This window comes from Urocampus carinirostris, chromosome 16 (genome assembly GCF_059441175.1).
Source record: "Urocampus carinirostris isolate Australia breed hairy pipefish chromosome 16, RoL_Ucar_1.0, whole genome shotgun sequence".
NCBI classification, from domain to species: domain Eukaryota; kingdom Metazoa; phylum Chordata; class Actinopteri; order Syngnathiformes; family Syngnathidae; genus Urocampus; species Urocampus carinirostris.
Window position 1 is genome coordinate 12,884,429 of NC_142364.1, and position 13,769 is coordinate 12,898,197.

At 44.0% G+C, this 13,769-nt stretch overlaps 1 protein-coding gene across 2 annotated transcripts in view; it reads right to left on the bottom strand.

The window, feature by feature from the left end:
* The window catches only part of LOC148350315 (synaptic vesicle glycoprotein 2C-like), a 53,929-nt gene that overhangs the window by 35,182 nt on the left and 4,978 nt on the right, over positions 1-13,769 (bottom strand). For both annotated transcript variants that reach the window (XM_088356176.1, XM_088356175.1), the window contains exon 2: positions 9,882-10,672. In XM_088356176.1, coding sequence (XP_088212302.1) covers positions 9,882-10,479 — 598 coding nt within the window. In that variant the 5' untranslated portion in view covers positions 10,480-10,672. The remainder of the gene's footprint in view (positions 1-9,881; positions 10,673-13,769) is intronic.

Genomic DNA, 13,769 nt, shown 5'->3' on the forward strand with positions numbered 1-13,769 from the left:
GAACCAAACTGGAGAGAATAATAAACAGGACAAAAATAGACGGGAACGAAACTGGAAACCGATATTAAACAGGACAAAAATAAACGGGAACAATACCGGACAGGGAATACCAACAGGACCGAGTCAAAACCCACGTCTTGCGGGGCAGAGGTTCGTTGACAGACTGATACCTAATTGGTATAATGGCGGCGCCCTCTGGCTGCGGCTGCATCGACTCGCTACAACGGGTCAGGTGTATCGACATTTCGTTCTGTGTACATTGTTACAAAGAATGACAATACAAAGGAAATTATTATAATTATAAAGAAAGAATGAGAGCACTGAGCTTAAATAGATGGAAAGCCAATGTGTCAATGAGCCGCAGCTAGCGCCACACGGGCGGGGCCAATTGGGCGCCAAGGCAACCGTGACAGAATGTGAATATTGCCAAGAGGTTTGGCATCCCCACTTCAAACACTTGAACACAAGTTTTACACGACAAAACACAAGAAATCCCAGAGTTTGTTGGAAATTTAGAAAGCTAAAACTTGGTGCATTTAAAACAATATTTGGTTCCTAGTGTGAACTAAAACCAAGCATATCTTGTCAGTCATGTAAAAGATAAATTCTCAAGACCAGAACGGAGACAGGACCCACTTGCGTTGCGTTTCTCATAAGTTTTATTAGAAGATCGAGAAATTGTTGCGCCCACGATCCGATTATTGCTGGAAGCGGTAAGCAGGTCGCTCTGAACGCTGAAGTGGAATTTCCGTGGCAAGCGATGGCGGTGTCGGGAACGGAAAACAGGTCAGTAGCCGGGACAGGAGAGCAAAAACGTGGTCTGGGTTGTAGGCCAGGAACGGAGAGTAGACGTGATCAGTATCAAAAACGGGTCGGAGCCGGGGGACAGACACGAGCAAGAACAGGTGGGAGTCAGGGTCGGAAAAGGCTTGCCTAGTGTTAACTGAGGTTCGCAAACGGACTGACAACAGGTGACAGAAAGGAGTGGGTTTAAATAGGGACAGAGAGCCAATCAGAGTCTAAGGCAGTTGGCGCCAAAGGAGCGGGCACAGGTGATTCACATCAGTAATCATGACAGAAATTGGATTTTTGCTCAATAAACTATACAAGGTTGTTAAAATGTAAGCACTTTTTGTAGAACTAGAAGCAACTAACCGACCCTGGTTTTCTCCAATTCTTTTTACGCTGTTCATTTATCTTAAAAAAAATAGAAATTGTATTTATATTATGTTTTTTTTGTCTTTTATTAACATATTCAGTATTGGAGTAATCCAAAAATAATCGAAAGTACTAAAGTGAAATGACTGCAAGATTATGGTATTTCGGATTACTTTACTGATTGCATTTTTTAACATGTAAATAGTTACTGTATCGGATTACAATTCTAAAGTAACTCTCCCTAAAGCGTCATGAGTGCTGCAAACCTGTGAGGGACAAAAAAACAACCAAGGCTCCCTATCTGGAAGCGTCGGCTCATTTGTTTTATGGCTGCGCTGGTGCTGAGATAGAATGTGTAATAAAGGGTGGAGGAGGTGGCGGGGGAAGTGAGGCGGTTGGGGGTTATGTGTGCGGATTCTTCTGGAGATTGGATTCGGGTTCAAGGAAAGGTCAGCCCTTTGAAAACGTACACCGTTTCACTGTCAGAGGTGAAAAAAGACATGATGTCCCTATTGTTTACAGTAGTGTCAATACAGTATCGTGGTTTACTTATCCCGGTTTCGCTACTTCACGAATTTTCATCGTGCGTCGTGTTCTGCATTTTGATTGGCTAAACAGAGGAAGATGCTTTCTATCGCCAACAAAGTTGGACTTCTCAACCAGCTAAACTTGCTCTGAAGCTACATGCAGCTCTTTGACACTCCTTAGTAAATCCTTTGCGCTTTTCGCGAAAAGGTTTTATGTTTCAGTAGGATAGAACCGGAATGAAAATTGCCTCAGTCTAATCTTTTCGTTTGAATACATTGAACTACGGTTCTCTGCGATCCTGTAAAATAATGTATGACCACAAAGTTTTTTCTCCAATTCTGGCACACAAACAAACAACATGACCACATTTTAACATCCAACTAACAGAAACTACAGCTTGGTTTACTCAGTCTTTTGACCAGCAAAGTGTCATGATTTGCCTCCACCTTCGGCTGGTAGGATATTAAACCATATCTGTCAGGAACAGGACAGAAAACAGGAAGCAGAACCCACTCACGTAACAATACCCACAGTTTATTAGGGAGAAGAGAAAGGAGCACACACTCGATCCGGAGATTGTTGGTTGCGGGGAGTAGATTGTTCGAAATGCGGAAGTGGTCAAACTCAAACAGATCGTGGCGAGAGCAAAACAGGAGCAAAAATACAGGAAAAAACGGAGATTCACAGGGCTTGGCAAAACAAGAGCAAAAGCACTGGAAAAACTGAGATTCTCAGGGCGTGACGTGTCAAACAGAGTTTCGCAGACGCTCCGACAAAAGGCGACTCACAGGACAGCGTTTAGGGTAGTCATAGGGAGCAATCTGTCAACGAGTTTCAGCTGGTGTCCATGGGCGGGGCCAATTTGGCGCCCTGGCAACCGTGACAGAAGCTGGCGCCACACGGCGGGGGCCAATTGGGCACCATGGCAACCGTGACAATATCGTCAAAGCCATTCATTTTGACGATAAAAAGCTAACATTTTAGCGTTTATGCTTGTAGCCAAATCGTCTCCCAAGGCTTAGCTCTGCCCACCGGATACATCACAATGTTTACATTCATATTAAAGGTCTGTTTTACTTCTAATAAGTACAACCTTGTAATAAAATAGCAACAACATAGTGATAACATAAGTCGATATTTTAGTGATGTTACGATGCCCATGGCACCCAATTGGCCCCGCCCGTGTGTCACGGTTGCCAACGCGCCCAATTGGCCCTGCCCGTGTGGCGCCGGCTGCAGCTTGTTGACAGATTGGCTCCCTGTCAGTATTTAAACTCTGTCCTGTCAGTACCCCTTTGTCGGTCCGTCTGCGTATCTCTGTTTTTACATGGCAAGCCCTATTTTCGCATGCCCTGTTCTTTGCTCCTGTTTGTCTCCTGTTAAGCCCTGTTTTGATCTCGACCACATCCGTTCTCCCGTCCCGAATAACGATCCATTTTTTATCTCGACCACGTCTACTCTCCTCTCCTGGCTTTTGACTTGTTTCTGATCCCGATCACGTTTTTTGCTCTTCTATCCCGGCTACTGACCCGTTTTTTTCTGTTCCCAACATCGCCATCGCTCGCCACCAAAGTCCCACTTCTGCATTCAGAGCGACCTGCTCCCCGCGACCAGCGATCACCGGATCTTGCGTGCACTCATTTCCCTTCTTCCCAATAAAACTGTGAGAAACGTTACGCGAGTGGGTCCTGTTTCTGTTCTGGTATTGACAAGTGATGCATATCAAACTGGGAACCCTTCAAGCTAGCACGTACCAAAAAGTAGTTGTCAGCTTTAAGAGCAGAAGACAATGCACTATGCAAATCAGAGAAGTTGTAAGACCATGGAAAGTGAACCAGGCTATCAGGATGGTTCCCTGTACTTGTCACGTTTGCCATGGCGCCCAATTGGTCCCAGCCGTGTGGCGCCAGCTTCTATCATGGTTGCCACGGCGCCCAATTGGCCCCGCCCATGGACACCGGCTGAAACGCGTTGACAAATTTATTTTCGGCCTGATCTGTTTGATTTTGACCACGCTTTTGTTTGGATTTCCGCGACCATCGATCCGCGGATCGAGTCTGCGCGCATTCCTTCTCTCCCTAATAAACTGTGAGTACGTTACGCTATTGGGTTCTTATTCGTGGTTCGTGACAGTACTGGAAAATCAGAACAGCAAAAAAAGCCATACCATTTTTTTCAAAAAAGTTTGCATTCTTTAGAACGATAAACAGCATTTCCTTGGGGATTTTTCATTTCTCATCTTCCATTTTCCACGCATACTGATTTGTCCTCTTTTCAAATCTGAACTCCCCCTTGACGCCTAGCGCGCAATGTTCTCGCTCGTCGGCGCGCCACGTCCCGCCACGCTAGAAGTGTCGCGAGCTGCTAATTTCCTCGTTGGGCGAGAATGGTTCTCGCCAGATGACGGACGATTCCCGGGAGGGACGCGTGATTGGCAGGTGGGTTTTTAGCAGGAGATGGATGAAACGTTTATAATGCCGGCACCTGCTGAGACACGAGACAGGGTATTTACCATTGATGTCATTTTGGAGTTGAAAGCAAGATAAAGATGCAAATGCAGTGATCCCTCAAAACCAAATCTACCTTCTTTAAAGTTCTCTCTTTCCATTGACAGTTCCTCAGTTTCACCTGAGCTCCATCAACGGTCTTCGTCCCTCCCTCACCCCCCACACCACTGCCATCCTTGTTCATAGCCTTGCCACCTCACGCCTCGATGACTGCAATTCCCTCCTCTACGGTTTACCTCACAAGTCCCTCCATAAACTTTAGCTAGTCCATAACTCTGCTGCACGCATCATCACCAAAAACCCCTCTCACCATCACATCACCCCCCGTCCTTCAGTAACTCTCAATAAACCATAGAATCAACAACAAATTCCTACTCTACACCTACATGGCCGTTCATAACATTGCCCCTCTCTACCTCTCCGACCTCCTTTACAATGCCACGCCATCCTGCACCCTCATATCGTCTTCCTCCCTCCATCTCACTATACCCGCTGGCCGTCTCAGCTCCAGAGGGAGCAGAGCTTTCAGCCTCTCTGCCCCCCAGCTCTGGAACTCATTGCCGCCTGACCTCAGGAATTCTGCCAACCCTGTCCACCCTCAAATCCGGACTCAACACCCACCTCTTCAGACTTGTCTTTTAATGATCACCTGTCTCACATACTGCCCCCTTTTAACTCTACTGTGTTTTAATTTGCTATTTATTACTTGCTTGTTTTATTCTTGCTTTATTCTTGTTTGGTACTCTGTGTACGGCCACCTTGGGTGAACTTTGACGTGCAGTGTTTTATTATTGTTGTGATTATTATTATTATTTTGGCGTTTAGTGGGGACCAGAACGTACCAAAAAGTCGTGAAGCCCCTTAAAAAAAGCCCTCAAGGGTCAAACTAACCTCGAGATGACATCATTACCGACTGAGAGTTTACCACTGTAACAAAATAACAACCTATAAATCTACAAATAAAATGTAGAAGAAAACAGCCAGACTTTTGTGGAATCACTTAACATGCTCTCGATCTACCAGTCGATCTACGTTCCTACCCTCACCTGTGGTCATGAACTGAGGGTTATGACTAAAAGAACATGATCCCGGATACAAATGGCTGAAATTTTACTAAATTACTCATTAAATTGAAAAAGTAAATTGCAATATTCTCCGACTGTTGAATAATTCTCCATCACTCGTATTGTATTTTCTTATTTTGTCATAATTACCGATTGGAATCAACTGCGCCAGCTTATTTGGCTCCCTGTCCCTATGTAAATCCTGTCCTGTCACTCTCCTTTTGTCAGTCTGTCTGCGAACCTCTGTTGATACAAGGCAAGCTTTTTTGACCCTGACTCCCGCCTGTCCCGTTTTTGCTCCCGTTTTTCACCTGATCTCCTCGTCGGCTGACCTGTGTTTTGATCCCGACCACGTCTGCTTCCCGTCCCGGCTTACGACCTGTTTTTGTTCCCGACCACGTCTGCTCTTCTGTCCTGACATCCCCGAGAAAAGTAGTTGCGTTACAGGACCGTATTTCTTTGTAACATTGTAGTCCCAACACTGAATATGTGCATAATCTACACATACTAATTCATGTTGGCGCCATCTCGATTGTGTTTGAGAGGGGCCACATCTCATTTGATTGTGATTTTATGCATTTTATTTCCTTTTTTTGCTCATAAAATGTGCAAGTTAGTCATAAAGAAAAGTGGAAAACAGTGACACCAACGATCGAGTCATAGAAGGAAATGATCGCAAAATACAAAAACGGTGTACCTAACAATGGATGATAGAATAAAGAAACCTCAAAGGCCGCTAAACTACCGCTAAACTGAGTTTGTTTGATGAAATATTAATTAGTTTCCGTTTTCATTTAATAGCAACTGCCGTTTTTCTCTTTTTTCGTAAGTGATTATTAGTTTCCAGGGAACTGTTTAACAATTTGTTTTTATTTCTTTCCAAGTATGTTTACTTGATTTTCGCTGTAGGCCACATAATGTGACTCATTCTCTTGTTCTCCCCCTCATCTCCCACTGTGAGATGACTCACGTGTGGAATGTGGACCAATACTACAGCATCCTTGCGCTACCTGGCCGTAAAGCTCTCAAGTATATATACAGTAATATGACATTAATCAAATTTAAGGTGAAATTGTCGTACGGTGGGTGAGAGAAACCTACGGTCATTAGCTCCAAGCCCCCGGAACCTCAGATAAATAAATTAAAAGCATTAAAATGACCAAATAGTATTGAGTAGGTACTACTTTTGTGTAATATTCATGTACATGATTTAATAAAATTGTAAACAGTGCAGTTTCATGTGAACCGATATGCTTCACCTTTGCCCGCTCCTTTGCACCAACTGCCTCGGACTCTGATGGGCTCTCTGTCCCTATTTAAACCTACTCCTATCTGTCCCCATTTGTCAGTCCGTCTGCGAACCTCAGTTATCACTAGGCAAGCCTTTTTCGACCTTGACTCCCACCTGTTTTTTGCTCCGTCTGTCCCCCGGCTTCGACACGTTTTTGAGCCTGACCGCGTCTACTCTCCCGTCCCGGCTTTCGACCTCTTTTTGTTCCCGACCACGTCTACTCTCCTTTCCTGGCTTACGACTCGCTTCCGACCCCCGACCACGTTTTGCTCTCCTGTCCCGGCTACTGACCCGTTTTTCCGTTCCAGACACCGCCATCGCTCGTCACATAAGATCCACTTCCGCGTTCAGAGCGACCTGCTTCCCGCGTCCAGCAACCACTGGATCATGGGCGCAACCCTTTCTCTTTCTTCCAATAAAACTTGTGAGAAATGCATCGCAAGTGGATCCTGTCTCCGTTCTGGTCTTGACATGAAGAGACTAACGCAATTCAAAGGAACAATTATTTTCATTAGTAACAAGTACTGTAACGCGTTATTATTTAAATGTATTCACTAAAAAATCGTTACAACGTACTGCGATCATGAATTTCAATGTACTCTGTTTGCTAACTGTTCCTCCTTCACTCACGTTGTAAGATACAACTTTCAATCCGGCAGTACACTGAAAAAGGGTGGGAGTGCTTATAATGACGTACAAAGTGCAAGTGAATACAGTTATGATGGAAGCATCTCAAGCACATAGTAGGAGGAGGCTGAATTTCTCCTTATAGAGAGATTCTCCCTACCGAATATACTTGCATCCAAGCCCTGTTTACAACTATGAAATAAAATGCTAAAATCAGGGGGGCAGATTTTACAATTATATGTTGTTGTATGTAGCCAGTAGAGAATGGAACGCAGCACGTGGGAGGGGGCGTGGCTTATTCAGGAACAATATAATCAGTAGGGAAAACAGAATTTACAGTAAAGGTGTGTTTAATTATGGTCCTTTTTTTGTAAAATTGTTCTTTGCAATAGCCAAGTCAAGTCAAGTCATATTTTTGTATAGCCCTTAATCACAAGGAGTCTAAAGGGAAGACTATTGCAAACTAGAGACTATTATGACACCCTCCCCTGATCTAAAACAAGAGGGCAAGGAATAACTCAAAAACCTCAACATGAGGAAAATGAAGAAACCTTGAGAAGGGACCGCACATAAGGTAATCCTCCTTCCAGATTGACCAGGCTGCAATGAATGTTGCAATAACAAACAATAAAATAAAATGAGTCACTACCCAAAAATGGAGAAGAAAATCTTCGAATGGCTTGAAACCCGGACACAACATGGATATGGAGTGTTTCGCCAAAGTGTTGTTTTGCAGGCTCTCAAGATGGCACAAGCCAAGAAATGTGAACGGTACAACACTTTCACAGTTTGGTGTACATGTTTTCTTGCATGGGCGAGTATGAAAGCACTCTTCATCGCCCCTTCCCTCCTTGTCTCCCCCATTCCTGCTCACTAATGTGTTACCTGTCTCGAATAGACCCAGTGGGGTAAAAGCGTCATACAGGCTCTTTAAATTCAGTTGGGCCTTATCAACACATAGAGAAAATATTCTACTTTTAACTTTTTCAGATTCTGATTCTGATGAAACATTGGGAAGGTTTGTAACGGAGTTTGGAAGAGTATTTGGTAGGCGTAAATTATGTGTGAATGTTGGGAAGAGTAAGGTGATGAAGTGTTCACGAGATGGAGTGGGCATGGCGTTAGAAATAAGGTTGCATAGACAGGTGCTGGAAGAAGTTGGAAGCTTTAGGTACTTGGGTTGTGATGTGGCTGCAGTTGGTGGAATGGAGTGCGAGGTATTGCACAGAGTCAATCAGGGAAGCAAGGTTTTGGGTGCTCTGAGGAGAGTGATGAGCAACAAGAGTATGAGTATGGATGTTAAGAGGGGTCTGTATGAGAGTGTGATTGTGCCGACTGTGTTGTATGGTGCAGAGACTTGGAGCCTAAACACAGATTTAAGAAGGAAATTAAATGTTTTTAATTTGACGTGTTGGAGGAGTATGTTAGGAGTGACAAGATTGGATAGATTGAGAAATTAAATTTTGAGAGACAGAACTGGAATAGTCGTGGAACTGAACAAGCGTGTTGATAAGAGAGTACTCGGTTGGTTTGGACACATGGAGAGGATGGATGAGGAGCGAATGTTGAAGAGGATCTACAGAGCAGAAGTCAATGGAAGGAGACCAAGAGGAAGGCCGCGATTGACGTGGATGGATGGTGTTATGAGTGCACTGCAGGAAAGAAGTCTAAATCTAGTGGAAGCTAGAGCTTTGGTTGGTGATAGGAATGAGTGGAGAGGTGCTGTCAAAGGATAGTGGGATGTTCAGACGTGTTCTAAAGGTTGGGCAGGGCACCTGTATGATGCGGCAAGGGTAAACCAGTGAAAGCTGTCGGGCCCTGCTGTTGAACAAAAGAGTGTGTTGTGTCACCCTGACCCGAGTGACATGGCCGCTTTCTTGTGTCCCGTTTCATCTGGAGGGACGAAAGCATGACCAACTTAGGTGCCGAGGTGCCTAACTTGTGTGGGTGTTTGGGCATTTGGGTTGGCCATGGTCCAAAGGTTTTTGAGTGTGTTTTTTGCTATTTTTCCCTTTTATTTTCTTTGTTATTGTATGTGTTTGTCTTGCTGTCGGTCACCCCTTTTGAGGGAAATGACCAAGGTAGATAGATAGATAGATAAATAACTTTTTCAGGACATCTCAAACGAAGCACCCATCCTTTACTGTTTTCTAATTTTATATCTCACTTTATTTAATAGACATTTCTCTGGGAACAGTGGAATGTTTTTTACCAGAGCTTTACTTGTGGAAAATCTGATTAGGCCAAACCTCGCCAAAACCCTAGCCAAATTTCAGGCCCCTGCTCGAAGCGGACGGTCCGAACACGAAGTTCCTTAATGATAGGTTGGTCGTTTTTGGTTGTAACATTTCTCAGAATTCACTGTGTGAATATAACTTGTTTTTATATTCCTAAATATAAAAACAATCTTTCACACACACACATGAAGTAACGGTTCAATAATAAGTCTGATTGCATCTCTTGTACGTTTATCAGTTTTGTACTCTTTTATTTTGAAGTTGCATTTCCGGTGTATTTATCTGTTTCTTGTGTGACAAAAGTTAACTAGACACATGGGGGTGCGCAGTGTGGCCGGGAGCCCAGCCGGGCCGAGTGGTGTTTTGGGCCATCACCAATGCTAATAAACTTTATTTACCTTAATGCTTGTTTTTATTTGTTTAATTCTGCCAACATAGAGTTCATATAAGTTTTAACTTTATCACTTACCCAGCCAGCCGGCTCCAGAATTGGGCACGCACATGTCGGTCTCAGCGCTGGGCAGCACGAAGCCCACCACGAAGACCTCCACGCCGTCCGACATGAGGGCCAGGCCCAGGACAAAAAAGAGCTGCCATTGGAACCTCCCGTGTCCGCATTCCTGCATGATGAGCTCGTATTGCTGAGCGAGCTCCTCCTCGTCGGCCTGCCGCTCGTCCTCCAGCTCTTTGCGGCTTTTCTCTGCGTCCTTCGGTGGTTGTCCCAGGGGAATTTGTCCATCTCGCTGTTTCCCGTCCTGGTAGGCGGGAACGCCTTGGTACTCGCCTTCGTAGATCTCGTCTTCGTCGTCGTGTCCCTCCGTGGCGTCGCTGGACGCCCCGTCCTCGTCTTCGCCGTAGCGCCCGTCGGCTTCCTCGTAGGAGTTGTTGTAGTCGTTGCCGTCTTCCTCGTCGTTTTGGAATCGATTATAACTACGGTGCGTCGAGTATTCGTCCGAGGCGCGGTCCACCGCCTTGTTTAAGTTCTTGCCGGCTTGCCTCTTGGCTTCCTTGGCGATGTCTTTGGCCCCTTTGACCAGGGAAGTCCTGTTGTTAGGCGTTTCATTCATCTTTACAAAGCTCAACACTGAGTGTTTGTATTTGATTAAAACAACTGCCTGAGATGTAGTTTATAAGGTGGAGCCAGCGGCTGCCGGGATAATAATTAAGGACTGAAGTGAAACACCATGGAACTGAAGAGGAGGCCTTCGGAATTGGAAAACTCCTCACTTGTGGAAGAGCTTAGCGGACGAGGCCATCTGCCTGCAGGAACACGAAGAGAAAGCACTTCATTAAAAGTTGGTTGATGAATACTCGACTGCAGCTTAAAATCAAGGTGTTTTCACGGCTGTCTGGAGCGCCACCGTGGCAATCTCTGAGGACTATTGATGCCCAAACTACAAACTCAGATTATTTTCTACAATAGTAGGCCTACTTTGAAACGTAAATGACTAGCAGAGGTTTGTTTTTTTTTTCAAAAATAAATAAACAGGAAGCACACGCGTTGATAACACTTTATAATAATAACCAAAAGTTAAACCTCAAAAGGGAATTGTATTACAAACACCAAATAATGCTGCTAAACCATTGCTCAACTTGAATGCTTTTTGTCTTATTTTATTTACCTAATTCTCTAACAACAAAGGATAAAATATCTACCATATTGTATGAGTTAGCCGGTTTCATTTTATTTTTTTAAATAAATTTGAAACAAAAATAACCTCCATCTTTTTTTTTATTTTGCTCTAAGAATAATGTGTAATCTGATTTAGCATATGGCTGATAGGATACTTTGTATGGATGAAAATACTGTGATTTTTATGATATAACAGAAACAAATAATATATTTCAATTATCTGTGTCAGGACCAGAACGGAAACAGGACCCAATTTCGTTACGTTTCTCACAAGTTTTATTAAAGGAAAGAGGAAGGGCTGCGCCCACGATCCGGTGTTCGCTAGGCGCGGGAAGCAAGTCACTCTCGTACTCGGATTGTGATCCCAACATGGAAGTGGATCTTCCGTAGCGAGCGATGGCGATGTCAAGGACGGAAAAACAGGTCAATGGCCGGGACAGGAGAGCAAAAACGTGGTCGGGGTCAGAAACGTGTCGTAAGCCGGGACAGGAGAGCAGACGTGGTCAGGGACAAAAAGAGGTCAAAAGCCGGGAAGGGAGGGTAGATGTGGTCAGAATAAAGAACGGGTCAAAGCCGGGGGACAGACAGGAGCAAAAAACAGGTGGGAGTCAGGGTCGAAGAGGCTTGCCTAGTGTTAACTGAGGTTCGCAGACGGACTGACAAAACGGGACAGTTAAAAATAATCTCCATGTTTATTCTAATTCTACTCTAAGAATTATTCTTTAAAAGAAAAAACTAAAAATCATATAAATTATCTGATTTAGCTCATGGCTGATAGGATACTTTGTATGGATAAAAATACGATGATTTTTTATTATTTAACAGAAACAAATAATCCAATTTCATTTTCTGAAGTATATACTTTATTTATTTTTCTGAAAAAAACACATCAAACTATGGTAAAATAAGATGAAAGAAAAATAACTCTGTTGTTAAATGCTATGCGTCATCGGACCGGATTGTTCCATCCATTCATTTTCTCCACTGTTTATCCTCACTAGGGTCGCAGGGAACCCAACTTCAGGCATTGGGCAGGGAACCAGTTTGCTCATTCAAAGCAATTTTTCTCTTTCTTTCACAGAAAAAAAAATAGGTTTTTGTTTTAATTTCCTTAACATTTTCATATTTTGCTGGAATAACATTTAGAATAAGAGAATTAAAAAGAGAATCATTCCCTGCAATAATAAAATACAATTAATTCAACCGTCTAACATTTGAGACAATTTGTATGCCGAAATGAAATTTGAAGTACTTAAAATGAGACAAATGTTCTTCTAATGGGGCAAAAACAGAAAATGTGTCCTTCCATTTCAACTCCGAATTGAATACTCCTGTCACATCTTTCATTAAAGAAAGACTTGATCCTCATTCTCTCTGAAGATTTCATCCTAATCCCCATCAAAAATCTGACCGAAAAAAACTCAATTCTCTTGTGCGTCAAGGATAATTCATCTCAGTTTGCTGATTCTCATCCAGGAACATGTGTCAGCCTGCGTGAGTGAGCGCCCCCGGGACTCGTTCCACGGCACTGGCCCGGTTTCACCAAAGACCTGTCAGCACATCAGGGGGCTTTGGTGTCTGCACCACAAAACCCTTCCACTGTTTGTGGCAGGCTAATAACCATGCAGACATGACTAAAGTCCCACTTGGAATTTCTTGGGATTATTAAGAGATAGGACAGGAGTTGTATGGGATTCTTGCATCATTGAGTCCTTTTTGGGGGGGTAAAACATGATTTCATCTGATAATAGCAAATACAATCTGTGGATAAAATACTGAAAATCATTTTGCTATTTATTTGGGGGAAAAATTGAAGTGATAACTTTCAAAAAATTATCCTCTATTTAAGAAAATGAATCTGCCCCTGCTCCAAGCAATAGTTGACTGAGGGTAATGGATCGCGGCCAACACAATGCAGTTCATTATAGGTGAGCCACAATGGCACTGAAAAAGGAATTTGTACTGCTGGCCCTTGCACTCAGCAGTAGTCAAGCAAGGATAATGAATCGCAGCCACAACTGTGCACACCTTCCAACTAAACTGCGCTCTGACAATCGTAGCTTGCAGCAATATAGGATTGGGGATAATAGATCACTGCCGCAAGAGTTTATATTATTTTAGGCGGATAACGGCCCAGGGCAGCACGGGAGCGCAGTGGTTAACGTGTGTGCGGCACAGTTCTGAGGTCATGAGATCGAACCTTCCTCTGTGGTGTTTGCATGTTCTCCCCGCGCTTGCGTGGGTTTCTTCCGGGCACTCCGGTTTCCCAAAAAACTTGCATTTCAGGTATATTGGCCAGTCTGAATTGTCCCTAGGTATTAATGAGCAAGTGAGTTGTCTGTCTCTGTGTGCCCTGCAACTGGCTGGCAACCAGTTCAGCGTGTCCCCTGCCCACTGCCCAATGATTGCTGGGATGGGCTCCAGTACCCCTGCGACCCTACTGAGGTCGAAAAAGGCTTGCCTAGTGTTAACTGAGGTTCGCAGATGGGCTGACAAAAGGGGACGGAGAGGAGTGGGTTTAAATAGGGACAGGGACGTAATATGTATCACCATGTTGTCGTTTCTGTTCTTGGTAAATGAACTGTAGTTTGTACTCATACGCTGACAGCGTAGTATGATGCTAGAACCGCAGCTGCAGATACATCTGCGGGATGTAAAATCCATCTATTCCATATTAGCGCTACCGGCGCATTCAGGGAGCAGAGGGGCTGCAGACGTTGGCTG